This window comes from Patiria miniata, unplaced genomic scaffold (assembly GCF_015706575.1).
Source record: "Patiria miniata isolate m_02_andy unplaced genomic scaffold, ASM1570657v1 HiC_scaffold_27, whole genome shotgun sequence".
Lineage (NCBI taxonomy): Eukaryota > Metazoa > Echinodermata > Asteroidea > Valvatida > Asterinidae > Patiria > Patiria miniata.
This window is the reverse complement of record NW_024037066.1, coordinates 6,969,541-6,988,436: the sequence shown is the minus strand read 5'-3', so window position 1 is coordinate 6,988,436 and position 18,896 is coordinate 6,969,541. Positions and strand designations below refer to the sequence as shown.

At 40.8% G+C, this 18,896-nt stretch overlaps 2 protein-coding genes across 2 annotated transcripts; one reads left to right on the top strand and one right to left on the bottom strand.

Moving 5' to 3' along the window:
* Positions 1 to 4,061: 4,061 nt before the first annotated feature.
* Positions 4,062 to 11,728, top strand: LOC119734250 (calcyclin-binding protein-like). Its single transcript, XM_038207625.1, has 6 exons — positions 4,062 to 4,400; positions 5,235 to 5,448; positions 6,439 to 6,535; positions 7,923 to 8,022; positions 8,620 to 8,723; positions 10,562 to 11,728. Exons 1-6 carry the CDS (start codon positions 4,374 to 4,376, stop codon positions 10,710 to 10,712), a joined length of 693 nt encoding a protein of 230 aa, XP_038063553.1. The 5' UTR covers positions 4,062 to 4,373; the 3' UTR covers positions 10,713 to 11,728.
* Positions 11,729 to 13,284: 1,556 nt separating this feature from the next.
* Positions 13,285 to 18,648, bottom strand: LOC119734249 (crystallin J1A-like). The gene is made up of 7 exons (XM_038207624.1): positions 18,474 to 18,648; positions 17,156 to 17,335; positions 16,743 to 16,934; positions 16,243 to 16,399; positions 15,343 to 15,542; positions 14,879 to 15,018; positions 13,285 to 14,131 (listed from the first exon to the last, which is right to left on the bottom strand). The coding sequence occupies exons 1-5, from the start codon at positions 18,544 to 18,546 to the stop codon at positions 15,344 to 15,346; spliced, it is 801 nt and encodes a 266-aa protein (XP_038063552.1). The 5' UTR covers positions 18,547 to 18,648; the 3' UTR covers positions 13,285 to 14,131; positions 14,879 to 15,018; position 15,343.
* Between the last annotated feature and the right edge of the window lie 248 nt (positions 18,649 to 18,896).

Here is an 18,896-nt window from a genome sequence, read left to right as displayed (position 1 = left end):
TTGCGCAAGGGCTTCGCGCTTCGCGCTCGCATTAGTTCTGATCAAGGTATGCCCCCCCCCCCCCCACTTTTGACAAGCGATTGCCCCCCCCCCCCCCCGCCAGAAACCGGAGACTTTTTTTGGCCTCATGCGCCTGATTTTAAATTGATAATGCATGTAAAATCTCCGTTGCATCATGAACATAGGTTTTGATTATGATTATACATGTATGTAGGCCCTACTATTCGTAAACCTAAAAAACTGTCCTTTTATTAAACAGTACTAAAACGAAATTTAACAGGAGTATAATGGGACGGTGTTTTGCAGCGTTTCTTTTGTCTTTGGAACTGTTTTCAATCGTTTGGGCAGCAAAGAGGTTTTTTTTTAATCATTGTAGCTAGTTCAAAAAGTGAAGCAGATAAATCGAACCTATAATGCCATCTCGATATGAACAAAGTCATAACTCGGGGCGATTGAAACCGTAAGTGTGTGTTCTTCCGACAAAGCGAGGTTTACCCAATCATTTAAAAAAAAACTTGGGTATATTTGCCGTGATCTCCTCGTGAAAAAAAATGACACACGTCAAAATTTTAGAGCAAATTGCATGCCATGCCCCCATTTTATCAGGTTTGTTGTTTCTTAAATTTTACCAAAAAGGATGTGTCATTTTCTTCTCTTTGTATTTAGTTTCATATTATGTGAATTTAAAAATATGTATGCATGTATATCAAAACTAACTTTAAATGAAATTGGAAAAAGGCCCGGACGGAATTTTCAGCCTTGAAAGGAACAAATAATAAACCGTCGATATTGGATGAGAAACACGATTGTTGCTATATTCATAGAGTTATGGGCTGGACTCCTTACGTAATGCTTGTGTAGCTCTGCGGGGGGTGGCTAGACATTGCCACTGTTGATGCCATGTCTGGTTTGGGGCATATCAATTGTTGCAGGGGGAGGTTGGGGGCTATTTCATGCGTGTACCCTCCTGCTTTCGATTATGGCTCCTTCGCTGAATGGCCCAAATTGTGTCTCAAGGTTGTCTGGCCAATAATTCAGTGGTGGACACTGCATGCAGAACGCTATGTACCGGTCAAACGAGTTATATGACCGCGCTATGCGGCCATTATGATAATGCGGGTGGGTACCTGGATAACATATATTATGCTGTCTGCAAATAATGCAAAATTATATAAGTTCATATATATTCTTATGCAAGTACACGTATTTTAGGTTTTTTTTATCGTTCATACTGAGAACAATATCAAATAACTGAGCAAAGATTTCTTTGTTTTTGCTGACCATAAGCCGCGCTTATGGTCAGCTTATGGGCTTATCTTTTTTTATTGCAAAATACTTGTTTTTCTCAAAAGCAAATTCAGTGGGGAAGATCTGTTGAACACTTCGTTCGTTGTTTTGCTCTCTTTCCCTGTGAACATGCTTTCAAATCGTTTCTAATTTAATTTCCACCACCTTTATAAGGAAAAGTCTTCGTAATCATGTTTTGTTTAGAATTTTAATTTATTCAATTTTGTGAACTTATGTATGGATTGGGAGCTTCATTTCATGGTGAATTTCTCGTGGATTTACATTGTATAATTCAACAATATTTTTTGTCCCATTGTGAAATTCGTAGGCTAGTAACTAACCCACAGTGATACAGATTCGCTTTATCGATGGTTTTGCCCTTGATATTTCCAACTTGGTGACTCAGAAGCTCAGTTTGACTCAATATTCTCAGACTGGTGTTATTACTACGTAAGAAAATCTCATATCAATATTCAAAATCACTGGGCCCGTTTCATATTACTATCGACTGTTATATTATAATTATTATACGTTTAAAATAACTTGAAATTCGTGAACAGTTTGCAACCAAAAGACGAAAATGTCTAAATCACATGTGCTTCTTCATAATTGGGTGGGGGGGGGGTTCATTTATGCAGTCAGTTATTTGTTTTTATGTTTCAATCATCCAACACTCTTCCAATGCTCATTATTGATATTTTTATCACAGACATATCGGTACAAAGAAGCCTTAATTCTGTCTCGTTGCAACTCCCGCCCCCCCCCCCCAGTACTCCCTCCGACGCTCATCACCGGTCTCCCCTCCTTAATAAACCCTTAATGATCCCCTCACACTATCATTTACAACATGGTCTAGTGGACAGCCTCGAATTCTTACAATTCTATTTTTTTGGTTTGGAATTGTTGGCCATCCAAAGCAGAACGGATGAGTAAATGGTCAGTTTTACAGAGGGAGTAAGTGAGGATGGTGTAAGCGATGCAGTACTATTTTTTTTGGAAATGCAAGGACGAATCGGCTTGAGTACTGCGAGTGGCGATGGGTCCAGACAAGCGGTTCCCTGCGAGGCAAGCTCAGTCCTGTGCAGCCACAAATTCCTTGAAATTCTGCATCACAGACGTCTTCTCCAATGCTTATTATTAGCCTATAGGCCTGCATCTCAGTAGCGGATCTTGAGGAGCGTTGGGGATTGCAACCCCCTCCCCTCCCCCTCCAACCCCCCCCCCCCCCCTTCGTTCAGCCGCTGATTCATGTTATGATACTATAAAACAAAAATTGGGTCAAAAATAATACATGGACTGCCAAAGTTCCTAAATTTGTTCTAAAATTGCCTTAGAATGCAGGAGAAAGCATCGTAGGTTTCAAAATTTTCCGGACCCCTAGCAATGCGACCCGCCTGCGCCTGCTCGTTAAAAAGCCGCCCCAGGGAACATTGGTGCCATATTGGAAATTTATAGAATGGATTTCTCCCTGCTAACGAATTATGGCCGGAAAAAAAGACTAAAATAATGCATCCACCACCCTGCTTGTCCCTCCCCCCCCCCAAAAAAAATGTTACCGCCGGAAGATTACATCATTGACCATGGATGCAAATCTAAGTTCAAACTTTGAATCTTATCATGGGCATTATTTATACTGCGATTGCTCTTTCGAAAGCTTGTATTAATAGATAAGATTTGGACAATTCGATTTCAAAACGCATTTATTGTTTCGGGTTTCTGCGTCCTAAATGTACGGACAGGACATAGTGTAGAAGCGGACGGCGTAATGGGCTATGTATCCTTTGGCAATTTGGCGCTCTATAAATCCAAGGGCGGATCCAGAACATAATTTTTTGGGGGGCCAAAAAAAAATTTGGTCCCCCCCAAAAAGTGGGTCAAAAAAATTTCGGCGTTGGGTTCGGGGCCCGCTTGAGGGCCCCGAAAAACTTTTGGATTCTAGATGCTCTGTGGTGCGATCTGAGGCAATTTCTGACCACTTTAACCAATGTTTTTTTGAGGAAAAGATGGTGGTGTACTCATTGCCTGCCTTTATTGCGATGTCACATAAAAAAAAAAATTGGTTTCGTGTTTTTTTTTGGGGGGGGGGGCCATGGCCCCCTTTGGCCCCCCCCCCCTGGATCCGCCCTTGTATAAATCCAGTTATTATTATTATTATTATTATTATGTGACGTCACTTCTTCGACGTTACACTACGACCAAAGATGTTTCGAGTGTTTTCCCAACTGTTTGATTCCAGACAAAATGAATTCCACAAGTCCTACACATTTTAAATGATATAACGGTCCAATAGGTTTCGGAAAAACTTTCACAATTTTGTCTGACCGACAAAAAAAAAACAGTGACTGGCAGCTTCACATGCAAACACCGGTACAGGAAGCTATGTGTTGCGCCTTCATTTGACTTATTCGCCAAAAAATTATTTGAGCCGTTTGTTTATTTGGACAATCATTTCACTACACACGGTCTCGAAACAAACAAACAATGGTTTTGTAGTGATTAATCTCCGAAGAATGGTAGGCTAAAAATGTGGCCACAAGCGAAATTAAGTCGAGATTGCAATTTTCCCGCGTCAAAATATCCGTCGTTGAGATTTTTAAAGAAACAACCAAATTTTGCAGATTCAAATTTGAGTTTTGAGATTCTGAAGAACGTTGTATTTTTTTTTAATAATGAAGGAGTTGACGAGCGCCACCCCGCGGTACTCATTGCTGAATATTCTCACTTGAGGGCGCTGTCCGTCAAACATGCACCCTGACGTATATAGGTGGTTTCTTGAGGTAATGGAAACTAGGTGCCAGATCGTGGACCCACGAGTGTCGTGGTCAGAGAAAGAACTGGGAAATTCTGTAAATCGACCAACATTTTCGCCAAAATTTGACGCCAGAGTGTCATGGTTAAAGACTGAGTTAATGTACACCATTCAGATTTTTTTCGCTAGCTATTTTGAAGTGAATAAATTGTAATTAAAGAGGTACAATCTGACTTAATCGAAGAATTGCAGTGGCCTGAAAAGAAGTTCGAACTCGAGCGGCTTTTTTATTTGCACAGGAACAATACGTAGGCCTACAAAACAACACACACAAGCCATGGCTGGGGTTACGCACGTTGAACAGGTAGGATACAGTTTCAGTTTGGGGAATGAGTTCCAGGAAAAAATGTTGCAACCTCACGCCACTACAGCAGTTGTTTATAATTTAAAGTCGATGGAGAGTCAAGCAAATTTTCTTCTAACTAAGTTCCAAGTATTTCCTAACAAAATTGGAAGTGTTTCTCAAATCTCACTCTCGCTCATCTCATCAGTCCCACTCCCAGTCTTATCATTTTTGCAATGACTGACCTTGGCTTCATTGGCATTGAGATGATATTATGAAGAAAAAATTGGCATCAGGTTGCAACATTTTTTCCCCCGAGTTCTGTAGTTTTCTCCTCACCTTGTGATTTCATTGCTCTGGCATGTCTGGAATTAAATCATATATAATGTATTAATTATCTCAATGAAGGTCAGTCATTGCAAAGATGTTAAAAAGATATGAACCTGAGTATTACCTGACTTATCTGAGTAGACTGGAACCTTGAGTGCTGAAAAACTATCCTCCTATCGACAGACAGACCATGTCCTAATGTTAAAAAGGCGATAAGTTGGGCCCCAAGTAAATGGTGCTAGGGGCTCCTGGTGCTGCGGGGGCCAGGAACCCCATAGTTTTGGGGGTAAGTCCCACTAGGCCTATTAGTATTACCAATCACAATGGTGAAAAGTTGAATTTTGTTGGTTTTTTTGCTTTGAAATATAGACGGTTTTACAATTTCAATTTTGTTTGGAAGCAAACTTTAGGTATTAGGTTACTAACAGAAGCCTAGATTCTGTGTAATATCCTGCAGAACTTTTGAGGGAACAAAATGAAAATGTGCAACTGTGATTGGTGAGTCCCACTGTGATTTCTCTGCAGCTGAAACTAGACTTGGAAGAGGTCAACAAGTTAATTCCCTTGGCAGAGCGTCAGCGTGTCAAGGCGGCGCTGTCCATTGAAAAGGGTCGTATTGAGGCGGAGATTGCACAGAAAGAAAAGGTGGTGTTGGCGAGCGGAGGGGGTGATGCGACCAGCCCAATTCCGGCGGGACAGAAGCCTAGGCAGCTCTCCACAGCAACAATCAATACATATGGTGGGTACAGCTTGCATGGACATAAAATCCCAAGGCCATCGGATCATCTCCATCCCCCCGAATATTGAGCGGACTAAAAAATAATTGTAATTGTGAATAAAAAAAAGGCAGTGTATATTTTGCCGGAGACGGCAAACCTTTAGTAAACGTTAGTTTGCCGGATATGCACTGAACATGCGCAGTTACTGTTTTTTTGTACTTAAAACATTTTCCGGTGACAAGTTTTAGTCTGGCTCCATGCCAAAATTATCGTTGTTACCTCGTATTCACAAGATGGGATTCAGACCATTTTATAATTTCGGACTTTATTTCCCTTTAAAAAAAATCCTCCAGAGCCACAAATCTGAAAAAGAAAATGTAATACTCTGCAAAAAATGTTTGAGACATGTTAAAATAATAAAAGAAGAATATTCTTATTTATTTGGGGATGAGTAAAAAAAACCTTAAAAATGTGTTGCGGTCGGAATCGAACGCGAGTCATCCCGCTTACTAGAACCTTTGCTTAACCATTACACCAAACGTGCTACACAACTTTTGGTGGGAATTTAATACATGTTATAATTCAGCCCTATTTTAAAGAGTACAGCGCCCTCTGTTGATATGGATTGCCGCCGGCAAACCTTTAGTAATCGTTAGTTTGCCGTCATTACCTCCGGCAAAATATCCACTATCTAAAAAAAACAATGCGGACATCCAAGCCACTCATAAATTACAGTTGTACAGTGCCACGTTGTGTCAAATGGTGTCCAGCCCTCCCCCCACCACCAAAGCAAGACCCCCCCCCAACCCAGCCTCCCCCGCTCCCAATTTTCATAAATTTTTTTCAAGTTTCATAAATTCAAGATTTTCCAGAGTCATCCCCCCCCCCCCCCCCCCCCCCAATTTTGTAAAGACAGATTTACACCACCCGGCGCCCGCCCATCCTAACTTCATCCTTTTTCTTCTTTTTTCCCGTATCAACTCCTACCTCTCTCTCCTTCCTTCCAACAGGCTGGGACCAGTCGGAAAAGTTTGTTAAACTCTACGTCACTTTGAACGGTGTCGGCTCCATCCCGGCGGCAAATGTAACAGTGGGATATGAAGAGAAGTGAGTGTGTGACTTTAACCTTAACCGCCCTGAATCCTTCAAAATCCTCTTTGCCAAAGTGGAGGAATTTGGAGGATTGAGGTTACATGGCAAAAGTGCGTTACTGATTTCGTAGGATGCACTTTGTCAAGGTCTTGGGCCGGACCTTGTGTTGTTTTTGCTCAGCCAAGCATAAATATAGGCCTGGATTATGCTTGAAAACCTCCATACTGCTCCAGGATGTCACTGGCCAAGCCTCAACATATTGACAGTCAGTGCCGCAGGATTTTGCAGGATTCAGGCAGTGGTGACCCCTCCACAGACCATATTCAAGAAATAATGGAGGAATTTGCAGGATTGAGGCTAATATACAATTTTTCCATGAGGCCAATTGGAGGATTTTGCAGGATGGAGGCTACTTCCTAGCAAAAAGGCCTAGGGAGTTACGGTTAATCAGCTTTCCATAAATGCTCTTAGTACAGAAATATGTCTCTCAAGCATTGATAATGCGTCAGTGTGTGAGTATGCTATTTGTTTATGTGCATGAATGTCTGAAAAGTGTTTTCATCCATTCATAAGATGGAATTTTTGCGTCGGGGTGATGTAAATCAAATTAGTATACTCAGTGTGTTATGAATAGTTAATGCGGTACCCGCTGCCATGTACATCAGATTCGAACCAGCCAACCGATCTCGTTAGCTCGGTGGTCGAGTGGTAAGACATCTGCACTGGAAAGCAGGAGGTCGTGGGTTCGAGTCCCACCCGAGTGATTTTTTCCAACTTTCACTCTATACACACTGAGTATACAGTGTGTATACTTCGGTGAAGGGCAAAACCTAATTTGATTTTTTTCATCCAAATAGTTTTTGGTGGTTTTTTTTTAAATAGTTATTCTGTAGATTTTAACAAGCCCTCCTGCTACCTGAATAGTCACAGACAGTCAACAAAATCAATTGTCTTCACTTGCCATGCCTTTTGCACAGGCTAGTCACCAACAGTCAGATCATATTTCAAGCAAGCACTTTTACTAGTCAAATTCAGTCAACAGACAAAAAACAGCAAGAAGTTGGCACGGCTGGCTTTTAAATCAATCACCTGCAGTCAAAGCTGTATCAAGTTACATACATAAACAGTCACAGCCAGTCAATCCTGCTTCAATCCTGCTTTACGTAGGCTGGGAGTTCTTAACTGTCACTAACTTTGACTGAAAGGACAACGTTGCACAGAATGTGTGTTTGCTGAATTTGAATGTGGGTTATAATGCTTACATTCGAAGACAATACTATGAAAGACCTTTCAGCACAAATTGACGAAATCCTTTCAATCAACATTTGACCAAAATGTCTCGCCACTGTTTTATACGCCTTCATAAATCTCTTTGTAACTCTTTTTCTTCCTTTCAAATCAGGTCCTTTAAGCTTGTAGTTCACGACCTGAGGGACTCGAACCACCAACTTGTCATAAATGGACTCCTCGCAGCCATCTTGCCAAAAGAAAGCCACTTTAAGGTAAACATTTCCAGCACTGTGCCCTGATCAAAGAGCTGCCTAGATAGAGAGAGTAGCCATAACGTCATGGGTTCATTCATTTTTTTGAGGAGGTGAGTTGACAACAGCCAGACTTTTGCCTGAGAGCAGTCATTTTGCAAATTCAACATTTGAACTGGGGGTGATAAAAAGGGGTTCCTTTAGAAGCTAGGAACGTGACAATGAGAGGTAGCAAAATTAGGAGGTCAAATATGGCTGGAGTGGAGGCCGGACCGCACGAGAGAGGACAGGGTTTTGCTCTCGGTACCCGAGATTTCATTGGCTGCTATGCACCGTAATTTCTCCCTTTCCTGTTGTGTGATTGGCTTAGGTGAGCTTGAATACAACACACAGTACCTGTGCTCAATCTTGAGTCAGAGATTCACTCTGGGTCATCAGAGTCATCAGACTCATTGTGTTCCTCTGCAGGGCAATTCATGTCAGCGCCGAAAGTGAATAGAAATAGGCTACACATGTTTGCAATGCCAAGTTTGCTTTTAGCAGTGACATTGATTTGTGTGTAAAGCATAAATTGGACTTAAAACTGAACAGTCACTCAGTAGAAATTTCTGTTTTCAGGTCAAAACCGACAGCGTGGTGATATTTCTGAAGAAGAAGGAGCAAGGCAGAAAGTGGAGTTATCTGACACAAGTGGAACAGAGACTCAAAGACAAGAAAAACAGGTGCGCTTTTTGGCAAGACAATTTCCTGAATCCCTCTTTAATACACCTCTGTGCTAAACTTACAAAGAGCATCAGGCCTTGCTCAATCCTACAAAATCCTCCAAAGACTGATGCATTTTGAAAGAGAAGGAAGGCGAGGTTATTAAAAGGATGTGTGAAATGAGTTTTACACTGATGCCAACTTGTAGCAAATTTTCAATTCTCTGAAATGTATAAAACTAAACTATCAGACATCCCTTTCTGGTAAAAATTTGACTTAAAGCCAGAGTCCATCATTTGCAGCTTTCCAAAAATTAACTGACGTAATTATTGTTGAAAAATATATTTGGTTGAAAGATAGTAATGGGACTAAACTCCCTTTGAAATTATTCTTTCTGGCAAGCTGTCATTTTGAAGAAATCAACGAAAGAAGGCCTTTCCAACGGTGCGTCTTAAGAAGCACCGTTGGAAATTTCCGTTTGTAGTTTGTTTGTTTTATTCGGCGAAGCACGCGCAAGCGTTGACACGACGCACACGCGCGCCTGGTTGCTATAATTCGTCGGATCAGTGCGCGACATCGCGTAGCTGCAATTGGCTCAGTGAGAACGTGTCTCGGACACTGAATTCAGGCCCGATTCAAAACATGATTCAGCAACTTTTGATTTGAAATTGAGATCCTAGAATGTTGTTTTTCTCGGAATATACAGCTGAAGCTAAGCTGAAACTTCATCAGGTTAGTTGTTCAGCACCCTTGTTTAGATTTTGAGCACTTTTGTTGCTTCAAACGAACAAAATGCACAACTTACAAGTGATGGACTACACCTTTAACTTGTGCACAGTGCACTATTTTAAACATTTAAAATGTTTCATGCTTTTCCTGACAACTGAGGGAGCTGTTGCTGTAGGAACACACTCTTCAGTTTAGGTTTTTTTCTCTTCACATTGAAAACATGGGCAGACACTGTTCTCATAGTATCACTGACGTACTGAAACAACAAGAGCAGAGAAGTAACCACAGCAAACCCCCCAAAAATCCTGGTGACTTTTTTATGCTGAAAAAGATGTGACACCGAAGTTTATTGCCTTGAATGACATCACAGTTTTGCTCCTGAAGAGGGAAATTTGCATTAGCAAGGATTGCAAATGGGTCCTTAAATTGGTCCTTTTAAGTGTGTTCTTGATCGGGGGGGGGGGGGGGGGGGGGGGGGGGGGGGGGGGCAGTATTCCCAGTTGAACGGTCCAAGTTGAAGAGAGCAAACTGAGACAAAACCTGCTCGGACAAAAATGAACTTGAACATTTGATTTTGAGTTGCCGCACGAAAAGTGTCGAATCTCTTCATTAACTTCAAATTCTTGTGCAGTACACATTTTTAGCGAGCAACATTCTTGTTAAGACAATAATGACAACAGGTTGTAAATTGTCCTATTATCGGAGTGTAGCTTCAGCCTCTACGAGATGATGGTGTAGCTAAGGTATTTGCGATAGATCACAAGTACATCACAAGTCAATAACAAATCAGTAATTCACAAGTAATATGGGATGAACAATAACAAAGAAATGCCTTTGATACATTTCATTTGGATAGCGTTTGATTTTCAGGCATGCAGATTTTCCTCGGATCAGCTGATTTCCTTTTTTTTTTTACTTCCCATGTGTGCCATTAAAAATAGCAAAAACACTGTACGGAGTCTTTGAAAGATTTGAATGTCCTCTTTTTTGTGACTTACAAGTTGCATGCCTGGATTTTGACATGGGACTGGGTGACGTGTGACAGACTTTTGATGACCTGCGTTCCATCACAAGTACTATACCTTTAACAACACTGTCGTATTCCTAAACTCTTTCCTTTTGTCCACAGTGCGCCAAAGACAGATAACGCCCCAGACGCAGGCACAGGCATGATGGATATGATGAAGAAGATGTACGATGAGGGTGACGACGAGATGAAGAGAACCATCGCCAAGGCCTGGACAGAGTCCAGAGACAAGCAGACAGCCGACACAATGTAACCCTGTAACCCCTAACCCTACAAGATCCTTCCAAACCCTTCAAAACCCAACAGAGGAGTTGTGAAGGACTTTGGCCTGGACCAACTGAGATCCCTAGTAATCCACCAGAAAGTGTTTGTGGAGGTTTCTGGCTTGGACAGAGTCTAGGGACAAGTAGGTAGCCGGCATAATGCAATCCTGAAACCCCCTAACCCTACAAGATCCTTCAGAACCCATCAGAGAGATTGTGCAGGATCCTACAAAATCCTTTGTGGAGGATTCTGGCTTAGACAGGGTCTAGTTTTTTTGCTTTTTTTTCTTTCTAAATGTGCAGGGTTTTTTTGTCCAATTGTTTTCTGTAAAACAACCATTTTTGTACATTTCCAAAGCTTTTGGAAGTTTGAGATTAATAGTTCTGCGGCATTGGTTTTGTTCATATTGTTTTCTTTGCCAAGTGAGTCCAATGACCTTGTTACCTTTGAACGTGCTGGCTTGACCTTGACATCAACAGTCGTACATCCAAGGAAGAAATTCTGAATATGTTTTCACTGATTTCTGAAAAATAATCGTATCCTCTGACCACTGATTTTAGATGTTAATGGTTAGATTTTAAATAAAATCCTTGCAGCCCATAAATATGGTATGGTTTTGTTTAGTTGGGTTGTAACAATTTTAGCTCAACTTTAACAAGCATTCTACTTTGCACATTCAGTAAATGATGTGGAAACATACATCACTTCAACATACATTACTTTGACAGATGTCTCTACTTTTTGTCCTCTAGAACAAAACGGAAATCAGGATGTTTGAAGTCAAATTTAAAGAATATGCCGAATTGCCTAGACTCATTTCATTATTTCAGACGTGGCTGAAGTTTTTTTCTCCTTTGTACATGTTTTAGGAACAGAGTTACACATCAAGGTGAAATTGTTAATCGTTTGTAAGTTCCTTATACTGCAAGACGTTTCTGTTTCTGTTTGATATAATTTGTATTAAAAGATGCACAAAAGAAACCAGGATGTTTTTAGTTCAGATTATGACGGACGTCAGTCGTGTGTTGCTGTGCAGCATTGCAATATGTTTATCTCGCTTCAAATGGTTTTCCTGAGTTATTTACAGAACACCATATTTGACATAATTTTGATAAAATGCGAGGTTTGGTTATTAAGCCCCCCCCCCCTTTTTTTTTTTTTTGCTGAAAGGAATTTTGAAAAAAATGAAATTGCTTGAGACAAACAAGGAAGATTCATTGGATTCTCCAAGACACCTCAATGTGGATGGACGGCCTTTCAAAAATGAGAAATGCCTCAAATATTTGGGGGTACATTAGTGGAAAATGAAATTTCTTAATAAATCCTTTAAATTTGCCAAAATGTCAAAATATGAGAATCTGAATACATGTATTGAATAAAAAAAGGCCAAAATCTCAAAAAAAGGTATTCTGAATATTAAAATATACTCATCTCCGTGGAGAGGTTTTTCGGAAACATTTGCAGAAAAGCCGTTTTGACCAAATATAATTTTAAAATGTAGGGTAAACCCATGCATTTTTAAAAATTTCGGCTCAATAATGAAAGTGCTCCAAACTTGTACGTATCATGTCTAAGGATTCGTAAAAAAAAAATCCTGAATGTTTTCTAAACAAATCGGCCAAAAAGTTTGGGAAAAAAATTGTCCAAAAAGGAGGATCTTCTTCATGAATCCATTCAGTCTGCCTTAAATCATCAAAATTATGCAAATCTGATTTATGGAATATGCTCATCTTGCATCTAGAGGTATTTCAGAGTCGTTTATAGGAAAGTCGTTTTTTTGACCAAATTTACTTCAAAAAGGCAAGGTTAACCCCTTGCAAATGTTGCCAATTTTGGCCGAAAAATGAAATTGCTCGAAACTTGCACGGAAGATGTCTAATTGAATTCCCATTCGATTTTTTGGACAGATAAGTAATTCAAAAGAATTACTGCATCAGAATTTTGGGGAAAATCAGTCATGTTTTTTACAAATTCTCTCAAGAAATAGAGTTATAAACAAATCTTCAAAATTAGGGGTGTATAAATATAAAATGAGGCTACTCTTGTATCAATTTTTTTTTTTTTAAGAAAAGTCTATTTTTGGTCAAATGTAATTACAAATGTAAGGTTAACCCCTTGCAATTTTTAAAATATTTTGGTTAAATATGTAATTGTTCATTGCTTGCATGGAAGTTGCATCAGTGTCCCTAAAACATTCCTAAATGTTTTCTTTACAAATGGGTAACTAAAATAAGGGTATGAAATTTATTGGAAAATTAAAAAAAATAATATCTTTTTTTCCCCTAATCAATCTATGAAATTTGCCCAAACTGTCAAAATTATGGGAATCTGAATATTAAAATATACTCATCTTGAAGTAGGTATTTCTTAGTCTTTGGCAAAAAACTCTCTCTTTTTTTGGACAAAATTTAAAAAGGCAAGGTTAACCCCTGGCAACTTTTCAATTTTTTGGCTTAAATTGAATAAGCTTGAAATCTGCACGACAGATGTCTCACAGTCCCTAAAACACATTCCTAAATGTTTTATAGACTGACAAAATGATAAATTCCCAAACGAACAAATAAATTGATTTGCAACCAAATTTTAATGTTGACAATTATATCTTTACAGATTGTGCGTGTTTTCCTTGTTTTTGCTTTTCAGAAGGAACAAGAAACCTCTGCATATTTCTCTTTCTGCAGGAACAGAATTACAAATGTACATGTATCACATTTTCCGAAAATGAAAATATCATAGATTTTCGAAAAGTGAAGTACTCTGCCATATTAAAATACCCGGTTTTACACTTTTCATTACAATTATTATTTACCATAAAATATACTTCGAAGAGAAGACATATCGTGGATTTTTCCAAAGTAAAGTCAGCTACAATAGAAAATACCCTGTTTTAATATACTGAATACTACTATTATCTCCAATTGTATAACAGTACATGTACTTCAAAGAAATACAGAAATCTGATGTAATGTCAATTTATATCAATATGGTTTTCACTTTAATACAAAAATACTTGCAAAAACATTGCACAGCTGCATATTGTCTGAATATCCATTACACTTCCAATGATATCACTATTGATTATTACAAAATCACGTACAATAAAGTTACAAGTACAAACTGCCGCTGGTATCTTATATGAAGTATTTTCACGAAATCTGGTAGATAGCCGTCAGAAATCAGAAGTGCACCAATGAATGCATTTGTTCTGATTTCGTCATCGATTCTCCAGCAGTCTCGTGAAAATACGTCACCGCGTAATACCCAACTAGCTGTTACTATAAACAGAATTCACTGATGACTGGACTAGTCTGTGAGTTTGATCGCCACTAGTTTTTGAGAAAGCTCCAGGATTTTGGGGAAAGCCAGCGTCTTTGATTTCCACATCTCCAGTATACCTTGCAGGCCGTTCTGTCACAATAAACAATAAAAAAATATGTAAATTATTCACTGGGAAATAATTATACTCTGGTGTGTTTCCTCTCTTAAGGTGTGCGTAAATTTGTCTGCAAATAAATTCCTGACAAGACAAAATATGACAACGAAACTCCTGACAATTTTTCAGACACCAACAGAGAGAGAGGGGGCGGGAACACAATGGCAGGCTTTCAAGCAGACCCAGGTGAAAAAGTAGAACAATAGGATCAAAATTCGATACAAAAAAAAAGAGGACAAAAATCAGGATATAATAGGACTTTTGTGGGCTTTCAGGAGTAGGTTGCGTTGATACTCATCCATGTCCACAACATCATAAGCCTCATTTGGTAAGCCTCATTTGGTTTGACTTGTTATGACTTGTTATGACGTTTGATGACGTGTGATGACTTGTGATGACTTGTGATGACTTGTTATGACTTGTGATGACTTGTTATGACTTGTGATGACTTGTTATGACTTGTTATGACGTGTGATGAGTTGTGATGACTTGTTATGATTTGTGATGACTTGTGATGACTTATGACGACTTGTTATAACTTGTGATTAATTGTGATGACTTGCGAATACTTGTGACGACTTGAGATAACCCAGTACAATTCTGCAGCTATAACAAATTCTAAAACACCGAATGTCGGATACAATCGACAAATAATCTGATTTAATCAGCATCCCCCTCCCCTTTCAAAAAAAGGGACAAAATGACAACAAATCATTACTGACCCGTGCCCCAAGGCAAGCTCCGATGAACCCAGCCCGACTGGCATTGCAACCCCCGGCCATCACGGTGGTCCGTACGGCTGGTGCCAGATCAGTGTGGTTTGCTAAGCAATGCAGGGCTGACTGGAAGGCCCCGGGTAGATCTGACGGAAAAAAGGGAATAGTGAAATCGAAGATCAGTAAATTATTACTTCTAATTTGAATACCATCATTATGAAATTATTGGGAGAGAAACTATGGATTTCTCAGAAATGCAAAGGGAACAACAGCTTGGGCCAAAGAATTTTGAGATTTTTGAGGAGGTGGGAAAATCCCAGATAATTATTCTGGGGAAAGCCCAGGAATAAGGCAGCGACTGAAACATCTGTCGGCTAAAATTGGATTTGAACCTGGGTCAAAAATATCAAATGCGAGAAAAGTAACCCAGCCTCTTTGTGTGTGTGTGTGTGTAGAGCTTTCCTTTTTACCTCAGCTATTCTTGAAGAATTTCTTGGCCGCCTCGCGATGATTCCAACTCCTCTTTTCCAGCACCTTCTTCAGTTGACCAATCACGGCCCGGTCGAGATCGTTGGGGTTGTTCCTGGATGGACTCGCGAGGTCTTTCACAACAGCTTCCAAAGCCGCGTCCCCATCTATGCCGGGATTCAGAATAAACTGTTCCAAGATTCTAAGTACAAAATTAAACAGATTTATTTGGTAGATTTTGTACAAATGTTAGGGCTTGTAAAATGTCTGATAACACAGAGAAAGGTTCTATATGGTGAAATATTTTCCACGATTTCATTTTTTTGTTTAACTATGCTGTCAAAAATATCAACAACAAAAAAAGCATAAGAGTTGAAGAGTGCATGTGACAAGCATGCAAGCAAGCAAGCAAAGCGCCACAACAACTATTTCTTCACCAGATCGTAGATATCCTTTTCTCTAATCCCAAGAAGAGTGTGGCCAAGTTGTCTTGGTTTGTGACTTATGATCTGAGGGACAGGGGTTTGAATCCTGCTGCTGGCTAGGTTGTGTACCTGGGCGAGCCACTTCGCCCCGACTTGCCTCTCTCAGACTCTCCACCCAGGGGTACCAAAGCTGGTAAGTAACCTGCAATGGACTGGCAGGCATGGAAAATATTCTCTGCCGTTTCATGCCGAGGAAAACAGAAATACATAACAGCCTGACGAGCCATACTGGCTCAGGTCAGATATGTTTGTATCTCTGATGCCCGCTGAGGTCAGAATCTCGAGGTCAAGACGCAGTCTTGTTTTGCATAACTAATCTCCGAATCTGCTTGCATAGCATAGACCCTTGCTGTGCAAGGGGATATTCCATAGCCTAAGTGGGCGGGGCTTATGACTGAATGCGGAATGTTCCATTACCTGGCAGCGGCTAGACCGACAACGATTGCCTCCTCAACGACTGTTACCACGGCGATGGACTGTTCCACTTTCTCCAGCATGTCGCTCCTGCCAGCGTACATTGCCACGACGGGCGTCACGGCAACCACGGCATGCATGTCGCACATGACTTCACTTCCTGTGTGCAGAAAAACAAAAACAAAGTTTAGGAAAACTGAAATCATGTATCAAGTATCGAGTGCACATGGAGAGGGTCATGGGGCTCACCCCTCCCCCCCCCCCCCCTCCTCCCCCACCTAGCTACAAATAATTAACCCTAACCTCCATCAAGGTTGACTTCCAGGTGTTAGGAGGTTTTACAGAGTTCCACGGAATTCAACCTCAATTTGCTGCTTGATATAATTTTGCATTCTTCCCTTACACCACTGGTATCTAGTTACCGGTTCATAGAGCTCCCTCTTTTGTTCATAAATGGAGACCAAAATGTACTATGTTTTGTAAGTGTCCGATTTGTATTATACCTGTCTTTTCCTTGCCCTCAGCTCGATTGGCCAGGAAGTCCTTGATGGCCTTTGGACTCCACGGACCGTGGATTGGGTACTTAGATTGAACCCCGCTCTTCATGACGTAGACTTTGTTCAGGTTATTCTCGTAGTCGGTGCCCGGGCCGAATACCGCCTGGAGTCTCTCCCCATAGTCGGCCTTGTCGAATCCTGTTTGAGAAAAAGAAGAGACGGTGTTCTTTTGATATGAAGGACATGTTGCAAAATGAGTTTGAGCAAAAGGAACAAAATATCAGACAATATTTGAATTGAGTGTAAACTCCATCTTGAACAAAAACTGTACACTTGCGAGACCCCCTCCAATGGCAAAAGTAAAGCTGCCCCAATACTTTCGATTGGTCTATAGCTTGCAACCCTACGGTTCATACTACCTTCGCAGGCCACTAGTGATTCCAGTAGGGCTGTGGTCTGATCGGCGTATGCTGTCCCCCGTCCCGTTTCGATGCGATAAAACGGGTTCTTTGACGGCTCCCAGAATTCCAGGGAATTTTTATTTGATCCCACGATGGCGTCCAGCTTGCCCAGGTTATATATCCAGTGTAGTGGTTGGGCTGTATAAACAACGAACAACAACAATAATGTCAGGTTGTTTCAAAATAAAATGTATCAAATTTTATGAATAGATGCTACTGTGAAACCCCAGGCAATGCATGGAACTTTCTGCACAGCAACTGAACAAAATGCCAATGTTGAGTGCGATCGATGGATCTGCGGTATCACTAGATCGCGTAGGAATGCACTTGCACGATCGATCGATCCTGTAGGAAAACTCAAACTTTACTTCCCTTTTCTTTTGCAAAACAATCCTCCAGAGCCGTGAATTAGAAAGAAAAGGTTATCGACCGATGGCGCAACGACCGACCGATAGCACAGTGTGATCAACCAATCGCCAAATCCACCGATTACGCCCAACGCCAATTAAATTAAAAACATGCTGACACAATCAATTAGGGGGGTCCGCTCATAAGTCTGACGCTTCGTAGGTCCGACGCCTCATAAGTCCAACAAAATCGCATCCCCTAACCAAATAAAGGCCCATAAGTTCGACACCTCATAGGTCCGACGCCTCATAAGTCTGAAGCCTCATAGGTCCGTCGCCTCATTGCTACGACGCCTCGTAGGTCCGACAAATTAAACGCCTCGTTTTTCCGACGTTAGACTCATGAGGCGTAGGACCTATGAGGCGTCGAACCTATGAGGCGGAATAAATAAATGTTATGCCTCATACGTCCGACGCCTCATGAGTCCGAAATTTTGGACTTATGAGGTGTCGGACCTAGGCGTCGGACTTATGATACGGCCCCAAATTAGGAATGCAAATTTTTTTTTTTTTTTTCTGCAGTGGAACTAATTGACCATCATGACCATTGCAGCTATGTAGTCCGAGTAACTTGGACCCAACTTATCGCCTTTTTTAACATTTGGACATGGTCAGTCCAAATGTTAAAAAAGGCGATAAGTTGGGTCCAAGTTACTCGGACTAGCAGCTATGCAGGTTTTCGTTTAGTACTAGAATTAGGCGTTATTTTCATGGAGGGTATCTTCTAGCACCAGCCCAGTCTATGACAGAATTCAGTGGCTGGCCGGCCATAGCTGACTGGGGCTAGTCATGCTAGTGGGGGTGACTAAGCATTTTTTTTTTTTTAGTTTCAGTGGAGATTACAAACAATTCATGAACGTGAAACTTACCAGCTGCATCACTCACAAGACAGCCCACGATGGCTGCAAGGGCCCTGTTATTTTGAGTAGCTGCACAAGACATGATTCCCTGGTTTTTTTTACCAGCAGGAATTAGCAGATTTCAGGTCGACCATTCTATCGGCACGACATGCATAAACGTACACAATATTATGTAATTCTAACTTACCCAACCAAGACACACGAGGGCGCTGTTTCAGAACATTTTATTGTCGGTTGGGGGAGTGGGCGTGGTGCCGGTGAGGGAAGGGGGGGGGATTCTGCAAGGCTGGGGCCAAGCAATTTCGGCCAAGGCGCGCATAGCTGTACCAGCTTTTTTGTCAGATTTTTTTCGCGAGTGGATCTTAAAAAATATCTTTCACTGTTGAAGGCACCATGAAATAGTAAATGTTGCCCATCTTGTAGTTGTATTAA

Coding starts and splice junctions, on each gene's coding strand:
- LOC119734250 (XM_038207625.1), top strand. CDS start 4,374: ATGGCTGGGGTTACGCACGTTGAACAG. Junction 8,023..8,619: donor CAAAAGAAAGCCACTTTAAG/GTAAACATTTCC, acceptor TTCTGTTTTCAG/GTCAAAACCGACAGCGTGGT. Junction 8,724..10,561: donor CTCAAAGACAAGAAAAACAG/GTGCGCTTTTTG, acceptor TTTTGTCCACAG/TGCGCCAAAGACAGATAACG.
- LOC119734249 (XM_038207624.1), bottom strand. CDS start 18,546: ATGTCTTGTGCAGCTACTCAAAATAACAGGGCCCTTGCAGCCATCGTG. Junction 16,935..17,155: donor ATCACTAGTGGCCTGCGAAG/GTAGTATGAACC, acceptor TTTCTCAAACAG/GATTCGACAAGGCCGACTAT. Junction 15,543..16,242: donor GTCGGTCTAGCCGCTGCCAG/GTAATGGAACAT, acceptor TTTTGTACTTAG/AATCTTGGAACAGTTTATTC.